This window comes from Chlamydotis macqueenii, chromosome 28 (assembly GCF_036417535.1).
Source record: "Chlamydotis macqueenii isolate bChlMac1 chromosome 28, bChlMac1.mat, whole genome shotgun sequence".
NCBI classification, from domain to species: Eukaryota; Metazoa; Chordata; class Aves; order Otidiformes; family Otididae; genus Chlamydotis; species Chlamydotis macqueenii.
Window position 1 is genome coordinate 994404 of NC_141583.1, and position 24500 is coordinate 1018903.

The 24500-nt window shown below is 45.4% G+C and overlaps 3 protein-coding genes across 3 annotated transcripts; all 3 read left to right on the forward strand.

Moving 5' to 3' along the window:
* Positions 1-14538: 14538 nt before the first annotated feature.
* Positions 14539-14832, forward strand: LOC147597204 (feather beta keratin-like). Its single transcript, XM_086768188.1, has one exon. It carries the CDS (start codon positions 14539-14541, stop codon positions 14830-14832), a length of 294 nt encoding a protein of 97 aa, XP_086624314.1.
* Positions 14833-18675: 3843 nt separating this feature from the next.
* On the forward strand, positions 18676-18972 carry LOC147597205 (feather beta keratin). The gene has a single exon (XM_086768176.1). The coding sequence runs from the start codon at positions 18676-18678 to the stop codon at positions 18970-18972; it is 297 nt and encodes a 98-aa protein (XP_086624302.1).
* Positions 18973-21731: 2759 nt separating this feature from the next.
* Positions 21732-22025, forward strand: LOC147597206 (feather beta keratin-like). The gene has a single exon (XM_086768183.1). It carries the CDS (start codon positions 21732-21734, stop codon positions 22023-22025), a length of 294 nt encoding a protein of 97 aa, XP_086624309.1.
* Positions 22026-24500: the final 2475 nt, after the last annotated feature.

A 24500-nucleotide genomic window follows, 5' to 3' on the forward strand; every position in this document is an offset into this window, starting at 1 on the left:
TTATAAGGTGCTGCTATTCAAAATATGAATATTGTGTTAATGCACAGTGCCTACTAGATCGCTCAAGGGAGAGAGAGATGTCTGGCTTCCGTTTCTTTGGAATTTGTCCCATGCACCTTAAAAAGCTTTGGGATATGTCAGGTAAATTGTTTAAAATGAAAAAATGCAAAATAATTATCGCCCTTGAAAAATGATACTCTCAATCCTCTTACACGTGTCTCTAAAGTGTAGGTGTTGCTCCACCTCTGGATGTCTAAATCCAAAGGCAGAGGCTTAATTTTGCAATGCTGTGCACGTGTACAAATATAATTAATGTTTACGAAGCATTCTGAAAACTTCAGAGATATTTGTTATTGCTGAAAGCATCATGCAGGAGCCATCTGAAGCTGGGTTTGATTCATGGAAAAAGAAGTTGCAGATTTAATTTGCAGACTCCAAGAACTCAAGTAGATTAGTGTGGAGAAAACATCCAGGGGGATGGGGAAGGATGCTTAAACACAGTCCCTGGGAAATTTTGATGAGGAAACAGTCTCTGCTTTAAAATCCTGTGAGACTGCAGCTTTTGTCTCTGACTTAAGAGTGTGAACTTAGGTATGATTTTTCACGGGTTTACTGCTACAGGCCCAGCCAGAAATTATCAACTTCTGTGTCCTTAATTTTTAAAAAATATTTTGAAAGCAGGGAATATTGAAGGAGGGAGAAAAGTGATTGATCCTTCTGAGTCATGGAACATAGATAACAAAAAGCAGAATTACTCTGACTGGCCCTGTAGTGCCTCTCCAGGGGAATAGAAGCACATTAATGCTCAGCCTAATAACTCATTAGTCCTAGCTATTACTGTGTGTTGGCCAATATATATATATATTTGCTTTGCACTATTAAGTTGCGCGTATCCACCTTGCAGGTTCTTCTTGTGCAAGTTGTCCCAACAAAGTGACCCAGAGAGAGGGTTATAGTGCCCTGCTGCTGCCTGTACGTGCTTGGTCAACGATTTTTGTCCTATTTTTGGGGAATTGCCTTGCGAGTAGGCTGGGAAAGTCATTCTGGTACTTCAGTTAATAAAAAAAAATCTGTATGTGCTATGCAGTCACCTGAACTCCTGACAACCTGGAAAAGAGTGTGGAGGAGGTTTCATGGTGCTCTGTGCTGCTGCAGCCAGACAGCTTTCCACGAACCGTTTCAGAAATGGACTGGCACTGCACCATGTACAGCAGCATCTCTCTTCCATGCAGAAGTGCAGTTCAGATGGATTATTAAGTGCAAAAATTCATAAATATTGCGTGGTAATTTAGTTGATGTTGGTATGGATGTTGAGCCTTAGCAAGGTAACAATGCCACTTGTGGTGGGACTCACAAGGGCTTAAAAATAGTGGAGAGAAAAAATGAAAAACCAAAAAGTGCATGCTGCATGACAATGTTTAATGGCAATGAGAAGCTGAGTATACATGTGCAAAATTAAATGGATAGGATATAATCAAGAGAGTTCCAGGACTTCATGAGGGTCTACAATGAATCTCCAGTTCCATGATTTTGCATAGTTTTTTTTTTCTTTGGTCAGAAGTATTTTACAAAGAAATCTGCTATTACAATTGCTCAAAGTTAATTTTTTGCCCTGGTTTGCGTCAGAAGAGGGATAAGCAGGAAAATAAGCTGGGAAACCACTACATCATGAGTCTAAGCAGAAATAAAGCACAAGAAAGGCTTACAAATGCCTAATTTTAAGAAATGCTAAGTAGAACTGATTTTTTTTTTAGTACTAAATGAGGCTTCAGCAAAATAGGCAAGTGAATACAAATTTTTATAAAATTTCATTTTTGAAACCAAGATTTTCAGTCATATGATTTTGAAATAATTTATGCTTTTTATTTTGAGAAAAATTGATAATAAAAAGTCAATATTGGCACAAAAACTTTAGTTTATTGAGAGATACAATTTTTTAGCAAACCAAAAAGATATTTTTGAAAATCTTGTTTCTTGGAAAATATTTTTAAAAAAATTTAGTCCTAATTTTGAGTATGATGAATAGTGAAATTTTGATTTCTTGTAGATTGGAAATTCTAGTCCTCATGCAGGAATAGTGCCAGGAAGCCATGCTTTTATTGACTCCGCTGGGAACTGTGGGAGCTCAGCACTTCTATAATACATTATCCATAAACTTAGTCGTGATCTGTCTTACTGTTCAGTTCTGCTTTTCACTTAATCCACAGATATCCATGTTGGATTTAGGTTGGCCTGCAGGTTCGATAGCAAATTGGTTTGGACAAGTGAGCAGAAAAAGGATTACAGTTTCCTGTATCAAAAGGTGGTAATCCTGGGTTACATGCTGTCCCAGAACCACACGCCCCCCGAAACCCAAGAGATCCCCTGGAGCTGAGTAAGTTCCCGACATCGAACAAGGCAGTAGATCCCACTATGGTTTGCTGAGGGAAAGTGGTGAGAGTTGGGCCAGGATATATCACAGAATACGGTGGCGAGTCAGGGTCCACTATGTCCACTATTGTATCGGGGTATTTTATGACACAGGTATCGCTGGAGGTGACGGCAAACGGCTCGGGGCATGTCACCCCCGGCGGCAGGCAGCACTCGTAGGGAGACATGTGAGAGGTCCAGACCTGAAACACAGGAGGAGGGGAGGAAAGGCAGTTGTTAGTCCAGCAAGAACCTTCTATATTAGATATCAAGATTTTATGAGTCTATGATTTTTGGGAAGACAGGATTGTGTGCTGGGTATCGCAATTGCTGGCAAAAGGGGGAATTACAAGGTGCAAACAGTTCAGTTTCCTTTTCTCTGCCCAGTAACTCCTCTCCTTCCTAAGTAACCCTTTTGAACTTCATTGTTTCAGTAGTTGATGATATTTCTCTAGATCCCCACAGTTTTCCTCCTAAAATGCTCTTGTGCTATTGCTTCTCTTCTTCCTAGGATTTTTAATGTGTCGCGCCGCTCTGTCTTGCTCCTCCTATTGCCGATTCAAACCCTGCTGAAAGCTGTAACTCCAACTCAACACCATGTTTTAAACTTCCATTTTAATCCTCACTGCCCTGGTGAAACCAAAACATGGGGGTGAAGCTAGTTACCTCATCTCACCTGGTTAGAAGTGGAACAGTGTTATCTGGGATGGAGATCCACCCATCTTTTATTAGTCTCATTATATATCATCTGGATTACAATATCTTATATTTGAAATAGCAGAGCTCTTTAAAACTGTACCTGATATCAAGGTCAGATTTTCTTGGGCATTGTATAATTATAGATTAACAGGCTGTCCTTGCCCTGAATTGTGCCCACACTAATTAGGCAAGGCAAACAGAGTGAGGAAGAAGTGGTATATTTTTTTTTCACTTTATCAGTGTGAAACTGATGTGGAAGAGATGAAGGGCTGGCATAAAGGATGGGCCTGAATTGATTTCCCTAATGAGCCCCAACATTTACCCCAGGAATCTGTGAGAGAGACCAGGGGAGATTTCTTATGTCTCCACCTAAACATCTTGTTTCGGCCACATGCTATCGTTGCCCTCAGCAATCCTCAGGGCTGCATCTTCAGCTTTTTCCAACTGACCCCATACCTTTGACTTGAAGGTAAGAAAAAGGCAACAACAGAATATTTTACCAGCTCTAGAGCTGGATCTGAAATGGCTAGTTTAGCCTTTGGGAAAAGAATTAATACCACAGATCAGTCTTAAGGGTGGAAATCCTTGAGTTGTCCAATGAAGACAAAAAAATTTGTCAAAGCTTATCCTAGTAGCATGAAAATAGATGAAGAAGGAGCACTTGTACATTCCTTCTAGGTTTGGAATTCAGCACTATAAATACATCTTAAACAAAACCAGCAGTAAAGTGGCTTTTTAGTATGAAAAATCTGAGTTCCAGTCTCTGTAGGATTTTGAAAATATTTAGGACAAGTTCTCCAACTGTTAAAAGACACCGTAGCTTCATTGAAGACAGCTGAGGGTAAGAACATAATAAAAAAATTATTTTTTTCAATTATAATTTAACAAAACCTAGTCTTTATAATATGAAAAGAATGCTTGCTGGCATGAAATTATTGAGACTCTTCAGAGTTCTGAGGGAGTTTTTTGTGCCATCCCAGGTTTAAATGAACTGCTGTCCTGAACACTATTGTAGTTTGTAAATGCCAGCTTTCACCTTTGAAGTATAAAACTTAAATTGACTTAAAAATAAAGAACAGTAGAAAGTATATTTCTGGAAGAACACCCCCTTGCCATTTCCTAAGTTGACCCTATCATTTGATAATATTTAAATAGTAATAAGTAATTGATTCAAAATTGACTTACCCAGATCACCAAGGAGAAGAGTTTAAGAAAAGTGATTAGAAGAGTTCTACGTAGCAAATGCTCTTATATACTTAGTCAAATTGCCTGGAGGATGTGACACCCTTTTTGCATGAAGTCTTAATTAGTTGCAAAACAAACTTTGCTGCATGCATAACTTCTGCAAGTAATGAAACTGTTTTGCTCCCTGTTTGTGTTTGTTAGCTATTGGATCTTCACATGGTGTGCTAAAAACACATTGCACCCTGTAGGCAAGGTTCACGTTAACATTTCACTTGTCAAAAAGAACTTGATATACTTCATTAACCATATTTCAGTTATATCATGAGTTGATCAAGCATTCTTTTATTTGTGTATTTTTTCCGCAAATTCAATCTGTGAAAGGGGTTCAAGGGAGCATCAGTAGCACCGTTTACTGTTGGGGTACAGGATTTTATTTTTGTTTCCCAAATCTGACATGTTGTCCAGTGTGGAAGAGAAGAGTTTTCCTCTGGAATGCCTTCCAAGGCATTAAATGTAGCAGTATACAGCTGTTATCCCTTACGGTGAATATTCATGGATGAGGAGAACCACACAAACTTGTAGCCATTTTCCCAAGGAGATGGAGCATCTCTGAACAGGATTGATTCCTAGGGAGAGCGCTCTGCCTTATCTCACATCCACTGTACTCTTGACAAATAGCACTTGCATAGGATTTAAGTGGAGGTTGTCGGTTCGTTTTGGGTCCCTTTGCAGGGTTTGACCATGCTGCAATTAAAGGCAGGTAGATGCCACCAACGATTTTTTTTTGCCACTGACTCAAAGTGGAGTCACATAGCATCACAGAGCTGGGTGGTGGTTGTTTTTTGGGTTTTTGTTTTATTTTGTTTTTTTTCCCCACAGCTTTTTGACTGGTTTGAAAAGGACAATATTATAGGAAAGGGAAGGTTGCAATGGCCTGTACTCTGAAACTAGTATTTCCATTCAGGCTGTGTTTTTCTGTGGCAGTACTAAAGTGAAGTATACAAGAAATAGCTCTGTCCTGATGAGAGCTTAATTTAACACAAATGAGACGTTAGTTTAATATAAGATTACCAAAGATCAGAGATCTTGGATTTTAAAATGTTTCTATGAACACTTTAATGAGGTAATAAATATGACAGAAATATGTTAGGGGAGGAGAGGGAAATTAGGATTCACACGGAAACAGACTTCTGAAAAAGCCACCAGTTAATGCAGCCAGGAGTGTTTTGGCAGAACCGTCACCTGACATTTCAGCTCATAAATCAGAAACAGTTTGTTTTTAATACATAAAAAGTGATCTTATCTAAAGTCTTGCTGTAACGCCAGGGATAGGGATCACTTACGTATTTGGGGACACACTTAAGTGCAATACAGCTCACTATTTGGCATTAGCATACCTGATGCATGATGCTTTACTTTATCTGCATAAATGCCTGGGAATCAGTCTGAAATCTTTTGTTCTGTTCACAAGTTTCTGTAAATGCTTTTGCCTTAGGACCCCAGCTGTCATCCTCCCAAGCTACAGATAATTTATGAAATGAAGGAATATTTTAAGTAAGTAATCATTATGAATAAAGGAATCTCCTTCCTGTTTGCAAAGCGAGGAAGGGAGGCACGTCGTCTTCCTAGCACCGCACAATGGTTGCCCTTCACTTTGGGTATGAATGTTGTGAAAGAGCAACAATAATTTTGATAGTTTTTGCCATGAGATTCCAGTGCCTGAAGATTGCTTTAAGATAATGAAGTTTAGTGTGGGACTAAAAAGCTTTCTGGGACTGGAGTGACTGCAAAGTGTCCCAGCTGAGAGGACTCCAGTTCTGAATTTCCTGTGCAGAGTGGTACCAGCTGCTCTGGAGAAGGTACAGATCTAAGGGTGAAAGATGTTTCATGAACGCTTCACAGCCCAGCAGAATGACCGAAGTGAAGACTGGTGCAAATTTGCGTAATACAGTATAGATATTTGTAGCTGATTTCAACTCCTCCCCGCTCCCCCCCCCCTTCCCCCCCCAATGTTTTGGTCCCTTTTCACTTCTTTGCTCCATCCTGGCTGAGAAACTTTCTGTTTAGGTGGACTCCCTGCTAAATATGTTGTGCTTGTGCCTGGGCATTAGCATGCCTTCAGTCCTTATGGGGATTGCTACAGCATTTGCACTGATTTGTCTAAAATATTTCAATATCAAATCTGGCTGCTTGGAGCTATGGGAAAAAACATTTGCCTATTCCTTCTGCATAACATAGATAAGACAAAGCCTTTCCTATTCACAGAAGGCAGCTGTGAAGGAGGCAAAGATTTTTTTTTTATTTTGTACAAATTAAGAGCTCTGTCTTGTCTCTCATTGATTTTTGAGCATGTGAGTCAATGGGGGAACACCAACGAGTGAAGCAGGTGTTTCACTTTTTTCGAGAAGGTGGCCAAAAATAAGTCTGGAGTGAAAATATATCTGCATGTTGCTTTTAGTATTGTTTCAACTTTTGAGTGAAATGTTATTACATCTTAGCCAGGTTGGTTTTTAGGGCCATAATAAGAAATGGGAAAAATTAATACAGTTTTCTGATTAAAGCAGATTTTTTTTTGAGGGCTCCAGGCAAAAGGGGGAGTAAAGGCAGGTGGGAATGTCCTAAGATTCTATAATGAATCTGCCACTGAAGAGCCATGTAACATTAAAGCTGTGCAGCAGGAGTCACTTGGCTGAAGACGTCTCATATATATAGATATATGTAGGGAGATTCATATATGTTTATTTGCATTCAGAAATAGCTTAGTAATATTCTCGTTCATGCAATTTAATCATGGATAGTGAAAACTCTTGGTTGTATCAATAGAAATTTTGCACGACATGCTGGTCATAAGCCAAGTGAAGATAAACCTGAAAAACCTGTAGGTAAAAAAAAAAAATCATCCATTTTTTAACTGAGTATAAACCACCACAGGTGGCTTTTGGTGAGGAAAGCTATTGCACACAGTAGATCCCTCAATTACTGGAATTGCCCCAGTAGCTCAGCCTTATAGGCAAAGCAGCAGGACAACCCGCGATGGTCCAGGCATGGAGTCCTGCAGCAGCAGAGCCCCAGGGTGTTGGTGTGAAGGACCCCCAGAGTGGTGGTTGCTGTGGGTGGCAGCTCCTTCCCTGCACCTGCGTAAGCTGAGTGGCCCTGGACGTCACCTGAACCAGAGCAATGTCCCGTGCTGGCTTTTCCACAAGCACCTGGGGCAAAGCAGTTAGGATATTTAACAAACATCACAGGAAGATAGCTGGAAATGCCTGGCAAGCAAAACCTTAGCTGCCAACTATGCTCATCTTCTGTAGCTGAAGGATTTTGTGCCATTAATCCAGGCTTAGCCATAATCTGTGCTCCTCTTGTGAGCCTTCTCTTTTCTAAATGCTCTCCCAGAGTCAGCTCAGTGCTTCGTGTTCATCGCAGCTTCTTTTTGCAGCCCCTTGTGCCGTAGTATGTGATGGGACTGCTTGAGACCTTTACTGTCTTTGCAGTTCTGGGCACTCTATAAAAATGCTACCTCACGCTTCCCTTGCAGCTTAATTTTTCATTGCCTTTGGCAAATTTTAATTCTAGTTATTATCTAGATTTAGTAGTGAAGCATAAAGGCTAAATGAATTGTCAGAGGTCACTTGGTGAGCAAATGGAACAGCCTGGAGTAAAACAGGCTTTCCTCATTGGCATTTATCGTATTATTTATAATTTTAATTCCAGTGACTCTTTGAAGGCTTAACTGAGATTGCATTGCATCGGGCAAACAAAGGGCAAGTCCCCACACCGAACAACAAGCGTTTGAACTGATTAGACCTGAGAAACAAAAGAGAAGGGATTACGATCTCTTTTTACAAATGCAACATTAATGCACAGGGATTAAGGGAGAGGCTGTCAGTACAGAAAAGTACAGTGAGTACTTTTTGATATGTCCTGAAACGACTTTTCTGGTTTTACATAGGAAATCTGTGGCAGTCGGGAAGTAAACACAGACCTGAATATTAATAAATAATTTAATTTTAAGAGTGTCCGTTATATTCATATTCTCCCAGTGCTATTTCTATAATAAACTGAGGATTTGGTGTGACAGCTCAGTCTTTATGATGACTGAAGCGTGTAGAACCGCAATAAGGCCAGCGGTTTGGACACCAGACCACCGTCTCTCTGGGACAGCCATGTTTACAGGAAAGTTAAGAGATCTGAAATCGAATCCGAAGAGATGAGTGTCCAAAGGGACTAGGAACCCTAGTGTGGTGGAGATGCACTTGATCTGAACAAAACACAGCTGGAAATTCTCAAATTGTGCTTTTTAAAAAAATTTCCTTTTACTTGGAATGAATAGTGAACATTGATTTTATTTTTTTTATTTCTATACCACAAAACGGAGGAAAAAGGCACAAGTTTTTTTAAAGCTGCTTAAAGTATTTTGCAACGCTATCCCTAGTTAAAATCCGTGGCTTCATGTATGTATTTTGAAACCTAAGCTGTCACTTAAGAAATCTACTATTACTATTACCGATGCCTGCAAATTACTAACTATGAAGTAACTATCTTTGTTAAAAAAAATTAATACTGTTTTAAATGAAAATCCTACATTAAAAATCATCCCTCAGGTAATAATTCCCAAGGAATAATTGTCTCAACATGGATTTATCTGCTTCTGAAGAGAACAGTTAAAGAGGGAAGAATAAAGAAAACAAAGAACAAGAGAAATGTTATGGGAACTTTCTGAAATTAATTGAAAGATTAAAGGAGCCTTTTGTGCATGAGGTCCTAATTAGCTACCCAGATTATTATTTTATTTTTCCAAGAGTAAGTTCTGCGTACTGTCTGTATGTGTCAGACTAGCCCCATTGGCACATTTTCTAACCTTCACGTTCTGCTCCCGTTCTTTCATTAGAGATGTACAAGTGCCTAATCCTTTCTCAAATAGTTCTCCTGACTCCTCTGAGTTTTTACTAAGAGTGTTAATAAGGGATCTTTATTTTGTTATTCTTTTATCAACAGGAGTAGCTCCGCTCTTCGTGAAAGCCCTCCCCTCAATGCAAACAAAATTAAACAAGATGCAGAGGTCATGCATACTTATACAATTAATCTCTATTTTCACATGCATAACACTTGAGCAAGTGCAGGTTTGTGTAATTTCTGAGAAATCAGTGTTGTCTGAGAAGGTTCAGCGTTTCTCTGCAAGAAGTTTCATCAGTTGCCTATTCTGAGAAACCTGGCAGCAGTGCAAAGCTGCTTTTCAAACGCGACTCAAAAACGTCTTGTGATGCAAGCACCTTAATACCTAACTGGAGGATGTGCATTAATAACCTTGACACATATTTCAAGGTGACTTTGAAGCTCTATTTTAAAACACTGCAATCATGCTGGATACTTAAAATATGATAATAAGTGTTTTGTGTGTATGAATAATTAATAAGAGTTTGCAAAAGTGCTTTGAAATCCTTTAATCTGAAACTTCCGCAGGCTGTTCCCAATGGCTGGCATTGCTTCTGGATCTTTACAAAGACATCTGCTTTACAGGAATAATTTAAAAGAGGAGGACCATAGGTTGAATTAATTATTTAAAAAAGGAAAATAGTAGCAACTAAGAAAATTAAATTGTTTTCAGAGAAAGAAAATGGAACATGAATACTTTTTATACTGAAATCTCCCAGTCTTCCATGAGCTAAGGTGGTACACCAGCAGTGGCAACATCTTGGCCAAAGAGAACTTTGGATAGTTTCAGCAGATTGTACATTAAATCTGCAAAGAAAGTTTTTTCTTTTTTCTTTTTCTTTTTTTTTTTTAGGATCCGGCTTCTTTGGAGTACAAGAATACTGAAATTAGGAGCAAAGAAAAACAAATTCCTTCTCCCTCTATATCAGGTAATATGCTCTTTCTTTCCCTAAGCATGCGGGTTCTTTGGGTATGGACAATGACAGAGGTCACTGAAGTAAAGGCCATGATCTTTGGTATTATTTAGTGACTCCCTGTAATCCCTCCTCCAAGATCTCCATGAGTCTGATTTTGGACCTGTGAGAGACATCCAGGGAGAAAGAGTTAAAAAGAAATCACCCAAACCACTTCTGCTTTACAGTGAAATCTAAGGTTTACTCCAACTGAAAAATGGTGAGATTTTGGTTGCCAAAGCCACAATGCCTCAAAGGATACAGATTTTTAGAAGTCGTTTGCCTTGAAAATGAGGCATCTCAGAGCTGTTTCAAATTTGAAGCCAGAAGTAACCAGTAATTTTAAAAGTCTGTTTATGCTTTCCAAGCAGTGCACACCAGCTCCCAACCCATCAGTCTTATGTCCTTACGAGCAGCACAGCTAAATATGATTTGAGGGGAAAGATGAGGGTGGTAGAACAGTGGAACAGGGTGCCCAGAGAGGTGGTGGATGCCCCATCCCTGGAAACATTCAAAGCCAGGTTGGTCGGGGCTCTGAGCAACCTGATCTGGTTGGAGATGTCCCTGCTCTTTGCAGAGGGGTTGGGCTGGGTGGGCTTCAAAGGTCCCTTCACACCCAAACCAGTCTGTGATTCTATGACTGGGAATTATAAAGCTTTATCCTTCGTGGTAGAAATCATTGCAATGACATACCAATTTATGGAATGGTATTTATTTGCATCTGCTGGGATCTAGGGTCACCCAAGACTGTAAGGGGTGAATGGGATCTAACATGAATGAAGTGTAGAGGGGAAAAAAAAACCCCCAAACATTATGAGGCAAGGAATCATGAGCTGATTAGTGGAATGACATACATGACTTTAATCTGTTTATTTTATAGCAATATTATTACTCAATTCATGGGTGTCTGAAGCCGATGCTACACTTTAAGTATAATAACACAGCGCTCTGCCTGTATAAATCATTAATGAATACTTGTGATACGACATTCAATCCAAGAAGGACGCAGAGCTTCCTGATAAGAGTTGTTGCCCTAGGGATTCCTCCAACACACCTCATAATTTAGGAAGGATTTACAGAGAAAAATTTTTCTTCTCTAACAGAGCATTAAAACAAGTAGCAGGTAAACAATTCCAGAGAGGAAATCTGTCTGTAGGGAAGGGCAGGTCTCGGGGTATGTGAGACACTTTCCCTGACTAGCTTGTCCTGTGGGCTGACAGCCACGGCTTTTGACACAACAGCCCGAAGATGAGCTGTGTGGGGATGAAAAAAAGTCTTTGTCATCCTTGGTGGCTGCAGCTTTTCACTCTGATTCTTACTGGCAGATCCTTTAATCAGGGTTGGTGCCCAAATAAGCGTCCCAGAGACCAACCAAAGCTTGAGTGTAGGAAGGATGGGTATCTATCAGGAAGGGTTAGGATGGCCAGAAATGTACTTTTCTAAAGAATAAGAAACAAAATACCAGTTTCTGTCTAGACAACACATTGACACAGAAGTGATTACACTATAGCAGGCTTTTCAGTGCAGTGGAGTATCGTGGCAAGTCTCAGCCCCTTCCTGGTCCAGCCTGAAGGAGCCCACTTACGGTAGGGTCACTGGATGCAGATTTTTGCTATGAATATGGAGCAGACGTATGGCTCTAGCTCTGCATGTGGGGAACTTAGTTAGTCTTCTTCTAGTAGAGCTGAGGGAATTATTTTTTTTTCACTGAGAAGGGCGTGCTGTGAAAGACAAAGGGAGAGAAGCAATAACTTAGGATTTGTATAAAACACACTTTTGTGGTAACAGCAGGGACAGGCCCAGAGCTTGTGGCAGAGCTTGAGAAACCACATGATTTCTGTTGGTGATTTCCAAAATACCCATATTCCAACCTTATTTTATTGCCCAGTGCTGCTGCATTATCTAGTCATAAGAATTTAGGGGAACTGTGGGTTTTATAAAAAGTTTTATAAAAGGTTATTATTATGACACATACAATCCTAGTTTTTAATGAAAAAATTAATAACCCTGGTTTCTGAAGCTATTAAATATTGCCTGCTTAGGAAGTAACCATGTCTCTCAAATTTAAAGTGAAGTTATTATCCAAGTGACATTTAACTATTTAAATTTTGTCATATACTTGCAATATTTACATAGCGTATACAGTTTGTATGTCTCAACCATTAATGACTATTTGGGACAAACTTTGAAGCTCTTTCCTTTAAACAACCCAAAGGAGAAGCTTCAGTATTGTTGTACAGCCCCAGGGATCCACAGACAGACACACCTCAGTGCCTTGTAAGTATGTAATGGCGGTAAATGGAATTTTATAAAAAAAATTTCCATTAATCCTGGAATTGATCACTTATTCCACCTCAATGATTACCGCAGGATGTGTTCCCAATGAATTTGTGTGTGTTTTTTTTCCTCTGTACTGAATTAATAAAATAATAAAAAGAAAATCACAAATCTAGGTGTGGTGTTTTGTAGGAAATCCACTGAGTGGATAATTTTATCCCTCCACAGTTTAATTCTTGTGTTGCTGTAGTTGTGATGTATTAGGCTCTGTTTTAATGAATGAAATTAAACATTTCTCTCTTCAGAAATGTTTCACGGTGTAAAAAAATCCAGCTTCCGTCTTTCTTCATTTTTCTTCCTTTGGTTAGCCAAAATTACTGACTCAAATTATTTGAATGTAGTATAAATGATTGCTTGCCACGCCACCTGAATGAAGCATTTGGTTTTCTGTGTTTGGGTATGGTAATAAATCCACTGAAAGTATGTGACCGAGCAATTGCATGGATGCAGTCTTCTCACGTGCTCATACGTAAAACCTTAGCACATTACACCCCTAATTAGACCAGGGAAGCAACTTGTCCAATAGCCCATATCCAACATCAGATGCTGAACACTATGTTTCCACTGAGAAATGCTTTGTAGAACAATTCCAGTTTGCTTTAGAAATATCACAATGGATTACTAATTGTTACATTGAATGTGCAATTCAGTATCTGGCCAGGTGGAAACAGCTGACCTGTGTAACTCATTGTCTTTGTACAATTTGAACATGAGTCCATAAAGTCTGAAAATTTTCTGTCTCTGCTTGGTCAGATAATTCTCAGTCTGACTGGTGTCATGAAAGGATTCTCCTTACAAGTTGTTGCTCCATTTCCTGACTGCATGTGAAAACATGAGATCCTCAAAAAGAACACCAGCATACTATTGGAAGAAGGGAAGGAAAAAACACTCTTTGAGTCTTCACAGAAGAAGGTGAAGGGGCAAATTATTTCTAAAAATGGCTTGAAGGGTTAGGTGGGCTTGTAAGAACACATATTTTTTTAAAACTTTCTGATGGTATCATCTCGTGTGTCGGGAATTAAAAGTAGCTGGAGATTCTACAAATTAGAAGGTAGAGACACTATAAATTAAAAACCGTGACACGGTTTCTGAAATAAAATGGTTAATCTTGACTGACACACTAAAAATTCACTACTATGCAGAGTATGTGACAAAATTAGGCTTTTATCTAAAAAAATATTTAACTCTCAATGAGAGATTCAAATTAAATATGTGGTGCAAACCTAAGAAAGAGAAAAATACAGGGAATTTGCACATACATTTGTGCAAAACCTGTCGATTTTCCAATTATGTAGCTGAGTCTTGCATTATACTAATTTGTAAATGACCATGTGAAAGACAAGTTAGTGACTAAAATGACAGGCGGAGGATGAAAAATGCATTGCATTCCAAGTAGATCATCATAAATGTCTGAAAAACGTGAATCAACAGTGCTCTGCATGAAAATCTTTGATCATTTATGTCACTTGAAAGAAGGCTCTAGGGTGGAATGGGCTTACCATTAATGGGGAAACGGAAAGGGAGCCTTGCAAGTAAAAAAATTAAAGCCTACTTTGGTAGTAGGGGTGTTTTGCATGCAATATGAGGTTGTTGGTAAACACATTACATGTGCTCAAAGGGTGCCTGTGGGCCTGGGGCGGTCTGGAGCAGTATAAAAGGCCGTCCAGGTGCAGGCTCCCTCACCCACTTCTCTTGCCTCCTCCTCCTTGGTGAACAAGGTGAGTGACAACTGCCTTGACCTTTTCTTGACTGCCTCCTTTTCAGATTTGTCTTTTGGCCTCAACTGAGTCTTTGCCTCTCTGGAGCTTTTACTGAGAGGGGAGGTGGGAGAAAGTCTTAGGCTTTTTTATCAGATGCCCCTGAGGGTCTGGGGATCCCAGTCCTCTCTTCCTCCCCGAGCAGCCTGTCCCTGCTCCCCAGCCTGTGCGTTTTCTCTCTTGCCGAGCAGGCTGTGAGGCTGTGGCTCACACGGTGCCTGTGCTTTCCCTTTGCTCTCTCCCAGGTGCACATCCATCCCACAGCCATGTCCTGCTACGATCTGTGCCGTCCCTGTGGGCCAACCCCACTTGCCAACAGCTGCAACGAGCCCTGTGTCAGGCAGTGCCAGGACTCGCGGGTGGTGATCCAGCCCCCTCCCGTGGTGGTGACCCTGCCCGGACCCATCCTCAGCTCCTTCCCCCAGAACACCGCTGTGGGATCCTCCACCTCGGCTGCTGTTGGCAGCATCCTGAGTGAGGAGGGAGTGCCCATCAACTCTGGGGGCTTTCACCTCTCTGGCCTTGGTGGTCGCTTCCATGGAAGAAGGTTCCTGCCCTGAGAGAGCCAGCCCGGACGTCCAGTGAGTGCATCGACCAGGAAGCCCAAAGCCATGTGCTGGACTGAGGACGGAGCTGGTGGCCAGGGTTTCCAGAAGGGTTGAGCACCCTGGTGCCCTCCTGCAGAGGAGGGATGGAAGCAAGGTGCCATCCTGTGCAGTCTGGAAACACGACCATGTGATGTCTTCTTCTTCTCCTGCTTTCTTCTCCGCATCGTGAGTCCCTGTTGTCTCCTGCTGTGCTGTGCCACAGGTTCATTGTGAAGCAAGCAGAGAGGTTCCCTGCTCATCATCCTCTCCCGATGTGTGAGGGAGGAAGATGTGTGCTCCAGTGCTGTGAAGGGGTGCCTGACTGTCAGGTGCCCTTGTAGCTGCCTGGAGTGGGTCCCTTCCAGCATGCACTGCTTTTTATTCACTCTTCAGACTGATTAAAGTTTATGCTGCATTGTAGCTTGTGTGTCCTCATGTTCCTTCTCTCCTGGAAGGAAGTTATGCCCAGCTAAGCTGTGCAGGGGGAAATGGGATGCTATACACGGTGGATGGATGAGGGTGCAATGGTGGACCTCTCTTGTACCTGTAGGATCTGACTGCCGAGAAGAGCTATGGTGAATGGAAGGGACATGGGGTGGTGGAGGGGTCTGTGGTATTTCCTTTCTCAGAAAAGGGTGGTGAGGATCTCCCCCAAGGGATATGTGAGCAACAAGCAAGGTTACTTACTGGATTCCAGTCGAAGCGGCAAGCCTGCTGGAAGACATTTCTGTGCAGGCTAACACCCACTATGCCAAGGCTCTGATCACATGTTACGACCCAGAATAAATCCTTGCCCTTCTCTATTCCAATCTGTTCTTCCAATCCCTATAAGTGGAAGGAGTCTCAGAATATTTGAATGGACAGGTGGCAGCTGGGGCAACTGTGTAATGCAAATGTGTGGCTTCTGCTAGGGTTTGGCCCAAAGGGTATGAGTTGGTCAAGGGTGTGCAAAATGGGTAGTGGAGGGGACTGGACACACAGGGATCGTCCTCCCTCATCCAAAAGAGATGGGTAGCATTGATGACAGGTCCCGGAAAGTCTAGTGGGGTCTACATGTGAGAAGGAAAGCCATCTTTGCCTGCACTGCAGCAGTCTTGTGGTCAGAAACATTTGCTGTTGTGGAGTCCTTCACTGTGCGTCGCTCTGTCCTGAAGGGACATGTGCCTGGAAGGGACACACAGCAAATCCTCCAGGAACCTGAGTCATGTGCTGTGCGGGCTGTGCCTGGAGAGGTTGCAAGCAGTGATGCTTTTGTCCCTCCAGGCAGGCCTCAAGCTGGGGAGCCTGAGGGAGTGGTACCCCACTAGCTCTGTCCTTAGTCCCCCCTTCCCACACAGGGAATGCTTTGGTCCTGCTGTTCATGTCATGGTTCAGGTAAGGCAGGAGGTACCTCTGGTGCTGTGCTCCTCCGACTGTCCTTTCAAAGACTCGTGGACCCTGCTTGGTTCTGAGCAGAGGTGGTTGTCCTGTGGAAATGCTGCCAAGGATTTGGTCATGCGTGGTGTGCCAGCAGTCTGGATGTCGAAAACTGAAGTTTTGGCAAAGACATGGGTGGTAAGAAAGGTGTGTATTGATGGGCCAGCACATTCCTTAGTCACTGGGCTGTGTCCAGCTTTGCTAGAGGTCTACATCAAAGAGTGCTGGAAGGGAAATAGCCTTCATTCCTAAGCACTGGTTGTTTGGTAGTTATGGAGAGTTGGGATGAAGGAGAGGAGGAGGATGTCAAAAGAGGCACCAAACTTGTTCCGAGAGCAAAGCTCAGTGTCAGGGAGAGAGTGCAAAGCCCAAGGGCAGAGGTGCCCTGCCTGGGAAGGTGATGCCTACTAGAGTGTGAGTGAGCACAGCATGAGAGCAAGCCACTGATGGTGCCCATGGTTGTGTGTGGATGTCCAGGTTGAAGCTTCAGAGTTGTGAGGAGAATTAGCTCATTGTCGTAGTTCAGCCCCGATCGGACCAGACTACGCAGTCTCTCTCTCACTCCCCCCACACTCCGAGAGAATAGGGAGAGAAAATATAAGGAAAAACGGCTCAAGGTTTGAGATAAGGACAGGGAGAAATCCTTAAAGTTACCGTCACGGGCAAAACAGACTCGACTTGGGGAAAACTATTCATTTATTACTACAAACAGCAGGATAATGAGACAGAGAACAAGATAACCTCCATCCACCCCTCCCTCTTCCCAAGCTTAACATTATCTCTACTACCTTCCCCCCCTGAGCGGCACAGGGGGGAAGAGGGAATGGGGGTTGCAGTCAGTTCATCATATGTTGTTTTACGCCGCTGCTTCATGGTTGGGGGAAGAACTCCTCACATTCCTCCCCTGCTCCATTGTGGGGTCCCTCCCACGGGCCACAGTCCTTTGTGGAACTGCTCCGGCGTGGGTCATCTCTTCCACGGGTGCAGTCCCTCTAGAACAGCTGTCCCAGCGGGCCCTCCATGGGCCACAGCCTCCTTCAGGCCTCCACCTGCTCTGGCGTGGGGTCCTCCACGGGCTGCAGGTGGATCTCTGCCCCTCCGTGGACCTCCATGGGCTGCAGGGGAACAACCTGCTCCACCATGGTTGTCACCACAGGCTGCAGGGGAATCTTGGCCAGGAGCCGCATTGCTCCTCCCCCTCCTTCTGAACTGACCTTGGCGTCTGCAGCCGTTCCTCACAACAGGCTGGTAGGTGTCTCTCAGGATCTTTTTTTTACATCTTATTCACTTCTCATCTCCTCTCCACTTCTTGCAGCCAGGCTGGACTGAGTCGGGCCCAGTCAGCTGCCTGGCGAGAGGCCAGAGGGTGAGGCCTGCAAGGCCCATGAGGCCTGCGCCTCCCCCTCTGCGCCTCTGCCCCCGCTCAGCTCCTTCACATCTTCTCTCCTCTCTCTTTTTTTTGTTTTCCCATTCTTAAATACGTTATCGCAGAGGCGTTATCACGAGACATTCTGCTACCAATCGGCTCGGCCTTGGCCAGCAGTGGGTCCGCCCTAGGCCTGGCCAAGTCCCCTGAACAAAGGGGAGCGACTTCTAGCAGTTTCCTACAGAAGCTACCACCTTAGGCCCCCCCCCCACTAAACAAAACCACGACACTCATTCACCAGGAAAGAGTTTAAAGTGAGGCCCTGGAGGGCAAGAGGCTAGCATCAGCTAGGGAGGTGGAGCTGTCTTCATCACTGGCTGCATCATCTGCCTTTGCTGACATGGCATGGCCCCAGGAAATGTTTTGGCCTCTCATACTCTGACTGGAAAGAAGCCTGTGTGGCTGGACGGGCATGTCACGAACAGGGAAATGAAAAGGCAGCATTGCAGGGAACATAAGCGTTGTCCCCATTTCTCTAATTGTGGTTCTTTGCATGCAAGATGAGGTTGTTGGTAAACACATTAGATGTGCTCAGAGGGTGCCTGTGGGCCTGGGGCAGTCCAGAGCAGTATAAAAGGCCGTCCAGGTGCAGGCTCCCTCATCCACTTCTCTTGCCTCCTCCTCCTTGGTGAACAAGGTGAGTGACAACTGCCTTGGCCTCACTCTTCTCTTTCTCTTCTTCTCTTTGTCTTACGGCCTCGGTAGATCTTTTACCAAGACCCTTCCTCTCTGGCTGTGTTCCTGACCCTGGGCTCCTTGCCACCAGCACGGGAGGTGGGAGAAGGTCTTGGTCTTTCTTTGCAGGACCCTCTTGGGGACCAGGGCTCTTCAGTCTCCCTCTGTCCCTACACAGCCTGTCCCTGCTCCCCAGCCTGTGCGTTTTCTCTCTTGCCGAGCAGGCTGTGAGGCTGTGGCTCACATGGTGCCTGTGCTTTCCCTTTGCTCTCTCCCAGGTGCACATCCATCCCACAGCCATGTCCTGCTACGATCTGTGCCGTCCCTGTGGGCCAACCCCACTCGCCAACAGCTGCAACGAGCCCTGTGTCAGGCAGTGCCAGGACTCGCGGGTGATTATTGAACCATCTCCCGTGGTGGTGACCCTGCCCGGACCCATCCTCAGCTCCTTCCCCCAGAACACCGCTGTGGGATCCTCCACCTCGGCTGCTGTTGGCAGCATCCTGAGTGAGGAGGGAGTGCCCATCAACTCTGGGGGCTTTCACCTCTCTGGCCTTGGTGGTCGCTTCCACGGAAGAAGGTTCCTGCCCTGCTAAATCCAGCCCGGACGTCCAGTGAGTGCATCGACCAGGAAGCCCAAAGCCATGTGCCGGACTGAGGACGGAGCTGGTGGCCAGGGTTTCCAGAAGGGTTGAGCACCCTGGTGCCCTCCTGCAGAGGAGGGATGGAAGCAAGGTGCCATCCTGTGCAGTCTGGAAACACGGCCACGTGATGTCTTCTTCTTCTCCTGCTTTCTTCTCCGCATCGTGAGTCCCTGTTGTCTCCTGCTGTGCTGTGCCACAGGTTCATTGTGAAGCAAGCAGAGAGGTTCCCTGCTCATCATCCTCTCCCGATGTGTGAGGGAGGAAGATGTGTGCTCCAGTGCTGTGAAGGGGTGCCTGACTGTCAGGTGCCCTTGTAGCTGCCTGGAGTGGGTCCCTTCCAGCGTGCACTGCTTTTTATTCACTCTTCAGACTGATTAAAGTTTATGCTGCATTGTATCTTGAGTGTCCTCGTGTTCCTTGTGTGCTGGGTTGCCCAGCTGCGCTCTTCAGGGGAAATGGGATGCTGTAGAGGGGAAAGGTGTGGCTCAAGGCATGTGTTGACCTGCTATCCTTGTGGGGGCTTGGAGAGAGTGTCTTAGTGAAAGGGTTACCTGGAGGCAACTGTCCTTTCCATGGATATAGCCTTCCCAATATCACCCAGAACCCTTTGTGCTGAACTCCAGACTGGTGGTGCCTCTCAGGAAACTCCTGTGATGCCTGCCTTGGCTCCAAGACGTGTGTGTTGTGTGACAAATGCCCAAGGAATTGTATCCCTTCACTTCTGCTGCCAGACCATCTTGCTGTGCCCCTCAGGGCCTTTTCTGAAGTACTCTGCAATGCTGGCTGTGCTGCACAGTCACTGCTTGAGGGTTCACGTCGCCTTTGGCTCACGACACAGAAGCGCGGACATTTGGTGAGTCCCTCTGTGTCCTCTGCACAGCAGGTGAAGGAAGGAAAGAAACCCTCCACGCTGCAGCCATTCTATCTTCCTGTCTTTCTGCTCTGAACTGCAAGGGCTCCTACATGAGCGAATGAAGTAACCTTGCTGGTGTGTGACTTTCCCATGTAGTCAGTGATGTAGCAGAGGACAAGCTGCCTATCTCTTCCTCCCACCTGCTTTAGTCCTCCACAGGTGATGTTTTGCTCTGTGCCTCTCATTCCTGCTTCATGTAGCGTGAGGGGCACCTCCTGTGCTGCCCTGTATGCTGTGGGACCTCCTGCAGTGCCTGTCCCCATAGCTAAAGCCCTGTCTTCCCTGAAAGGCAGCTGCTGCCAGCAACCCTGCTGTGCCCTGCTGCGCAGGAAGGCCCTCAGGAACCGCACTGTCCATCGACATTCTCGAGCCATGCTGAGCTGACAGTGGGGTGAAAAGACAGTGCCAGGGGAGGGTGGCTGCATCTGCAGCACAGGATCAGACAGGGCAGGGTGTGGCAGGGCATCGGAGCCTTTGGGCAGACCCTCAGTATAGGTACTGACTGTGGGACTAGCTTGGGCAAGTGGGAAACGTCATGTCTGAGTGTGCTGAAATGCTTGGGAAGAGGAAAAATAGATCCTGATATCTACTTGGCTCCAGTGTCTTCCCTCTGACATTGGCAGAACATGAGTACTTCTAATGAGTTTTGATGTCTCACGGAAAACTTTCCAAACTTTTTGCAGTGTCTGTTACTCAGCGTGTAGGCTCAAAGAATAAGTGTTTTGTAGCCTTGGTGATGAAGAAGGAACTGTTAGGAAATGCCAAAACTGACCTTTGCTGGTGGCACAGGGCAGAGCAGAGAGTGTTTGTTGGAGAGGAGGGTCTCTGCTTCTCAAACATCTTTCTCCTAATGATGGGAGGTTACTTGGGACTCTGCAGATAAGGTACATAAAGGAAAGAAGTGTATGGATTTCTCCTGATGTTAAACTGCTGAGCCTAAAACCTTGCAGGATATTAAGGTGACTGGGAAATTTATACCTAAATTGGGTGGAGTTAGGCATTAGGTTAGGTTACATATATGAGACTCCTGTCACAGAAAATTCTTTTTAAGACTGGCTTTGTATTTAGGGTTGCAGGAAAACACACACCTTTCATTAGTAGAATTGTTGAAGTCAGGCCCTGGAGGGTAAGAGGCTGGCATCAGCTAGGGAGGTGGAATTCTCCTCATCACTGGTTGCATTATCTGCCTTTGCTGACGTGGCATTTCCCCGGAAATGTTTCAGCCTCTCATACTGTGACTGGAAAGAAGCCTGTGTGGCTGGACGGGCATGTCATGAACAGGGAAATGAAAAGGCAGCGTTGCAGGAAACATAAGCGTTGTCCCCATTTCTCTAATTGTGGTTCTTTGCATGCAAGATGAGGTTGTTGGTAAACACATTAGATGTGCTCAAAGGGTGCCTGTGGGCCTGGGGCAGTCCAGAGCAGTATAAAAGGCCGTCCAGGTGCAGGCTCCCTCACCCACTTCTCTTGCCTCCTCCTCCTTGGTGAACAAGGTGAGTGACAACTGCCTTCGCCTTTTCTTGACTTTCTCCTTTTTCGATTTGTCTTCTGGCCTCAACTGAGTCTTTGCTTCTCTGGAGCTTTTACTGAGAGGGGAGGTGGGAGAAAGTCTTAGGCTTTTTTATCAGATGCCCCTGAGGGTCTGGGGATCCCAGTCCTCTCTTCCTCCCCGAGCAGCCTGTCCCTGCTCCCCAGCCTGTGCGTTTTCTCTCTTGCCGAGCAGGCTGTGAGGCTGTGGCTCACATGGTGCCTGTACTTTCCCTTTGCTCTCTCCCAGGTGCACATCCATCCCACAGCCATGTCCTGCTACGATCTGTGCCGTCCCTGTGGGCCAACCCCACTTGCCAACAGCTGCAACGAGCCCTGTGTCAGGCAGTGCCAGGACTCGCGGGTGATTATTGAACCATCTCCCGTGGTGGTGACCCTGCCCGGACCCATCCTCAGCTCCTTCCCCCAGAACACCGCTGTGGGATCCTCCACCTCGGCTGCTGTTGGCAGCATCCTGAGTGAGGAGGGAGTGCCCATCAACTCTGGGGGCTTTCACCTCTCTGGCCTTGGTGGTCGCTTCCATGGAAGAAGGTTCCTGCCCTGAGAGAGACAGCCCGGACATCCAGTGAGTGCATCGACCAGGAAGCCCAAAGCCATGTGCCGGACTGAGGACGGAGCTGGTGGCCAGGGTTTCCAGAAGGGTTGAGCACCCTGGTGCCCTCCTGCAGAGGAGGGATGGAAGCAAGGTGCCATCCTGTGCAGTCTGGAAACACGGCCACGTGATGTCTTCTTCTTCTCCTGCTTTCTTCTCCGCATCGTGAGTCCCTGTTGTCTCCTGCTGTGCTGTGCCACAGGTTCATTGTGAAGCAAGCAGAGAGGTTCCCTGCTCATCATCCTCTCCCGATGTGTGAGGGAGGAAGATGTGTGCTCCAGTGCTGTGAAGGGGTGCCTGACTGTCAGGTGCCCTTGTAGCTGCCTGGAGTGGGTCCCTTCCAGCATGCACTGCTTTTTATTCACTCTTCAGACTGATTAAAGTTTATGCTGCATTGTAGCTTGTGTGTCCTCGTGTTCCTTCTCTCCTGGAAGGAAGTTATGCCCAGCTAAGCTGTGCAGGGGGAAATGGGATGCTATACACGGTGGATGGATGAGGTGCAATGGTGGACCTCTCTTGTACCTGTAGGATCTGACTGCCGAGAAGAGCTATGGTGAATGGAAGGGACATGGGGTGGTGGAGGGGTCTGTGGTATTTCCTTTCTCAGAAAAGGGTGGTGAGGATCTCCCCCAAGGGATATGTGAGCAACAAGCAAGGTTACTTACTGGATTCCAGTCGAAGCGGCAAGCCTGCTGGAAGACATTTCTGTGCAGGCTAACACCCACTATGCCAAGGCTCTGATCACATGTTACGACCCAGAATAAATCCTTGCCCTTCTCTATTCCAATCTGTTCTTCCAATCCCTATAAGTGGAAGGAGTCTCAGAATATTTGAATGGACAGGTGGCAGCTGGGGCAACTGTGTAATGCAAATGTGTGGCTTCTGCTAGGGTTTGGCCCAAAGGGTATGAGTTGGTCAAGGGTGTGCAAAATGGGTAGTGGAGGGGACTGGACACACAGGGATCGTCCTCCCTCATCCAAAAGAGATGGGTAGCATTGATGACAGGTCCCGGAAAGTCTAGTGGGGTCTACATGTGAGAAGGAAAGCCATCTTTGCCTGCACTGCAGCAGTCTTGTGGTCAGAAACATTTGCTGTTGTGGAGTCCTTCACTGTGCGTCGCTCTGTCCTGAAGGGACATGTGCCTGGAAGGGACACACAGCAAATCCTCCAGGAACCTGAGTCATGTGCTGTGCGGGCTGTGCCTGGAGAGGTTGCAAGCAGTGATGCTTTTGTCCCTCCAGGCAGGCCTCAAGCTGGGGAGCCTGAGGGAGTGGTACCCCACTAGCTCTGTCCTTAGTCCCCCCTTCCCACACAGGGAATGCTTTGGTCCTGCTGTTCATGTCATGGTTCAGGTAAGGCAGGAGGTACCTCTGGTGCTGTGCTCCTCCGACTGTCCTTTCAAAGACTCGTGGACCCTGCTTGGTTCTGAGCAGAGGTGGTTGTCCTGTGGAAATGCTGCCAAGGATTTGGTCATGCGTGGTGTGCCAGCAGTCTGGATGTCGAAAACTGAAGTTTTGGCAAAGACATGGGTGGTAAGAAAGGTGTGTATTGATGGGCCAGCACATTCCTTAGTCACTGGGCTGTGTCCAGCTTTGCTAGAGGTCTACATCAAAGAGTGCTGGAAGGGAAATAGCCTTCATTCCTAAGCACTGGTTGTCTGGTAGTTATGGAGAGTTGGGATGAAGGAGAGGAGGAGGATGTCAAAAGAGGCACCAGACTTGTTCCGAGAGCAAAGCTCAGTGTCAGGGAGAGAGTGCAAAGCCCAAGGGCAGAGGTGCCCTGCCTGGGAAGGTGATGCCTACTAGAGTGTGAGTGAGCACAGCATGAGAGCAAGCCACTGATGGTGCCCATGGTTGTGTGTGGATGTCCAGGTTGAAGCTTCAGAGTTGTGAGGAGAATTACCTCATTCACCAGGAAAGAGGTTAGAGTGAGGCCCTGGAGGGCAAGAGGCTGGCATCAGCTAGGGAGGTGGAGCTGTCTTCATCACTGGCTGCATCATCTGCCTTTGCTGACATGGCATGGCCCCAGGAAATGTTTTGGCCTCTCATACTCTGACTGGAAAGAAGCCTGTGTGGCTGGACGGGCATGTCACGAACAGGGAAATGAAAAGGCAGCATTGCAGGAAACATAAGCGTTGTCCCCATTTCTCTAATTGTGGTTCTTTGCATGCAAGATGAGGTTGTTGGTAAACACATTAGATGTGCTCAGAGGGTGCCTGTGGGCCTGGGGCAGTCCAGAGCAGTATAAAAGGCCGTCCAGGTGCAGGCTCCCTCACCCACTTCTCTTGCCTCCTCCTCCTTGGTGAACAAGGTGAGTGACAACTGCCTTGGCCTCACTCTTCTCTTTCTCTTCTTCTCTTTGTCTTACGGCCTCCGTAGATCTTTTACCAAGACCCTTCCTCTCTGGCTGTGTTCCTGACCCTGGGCT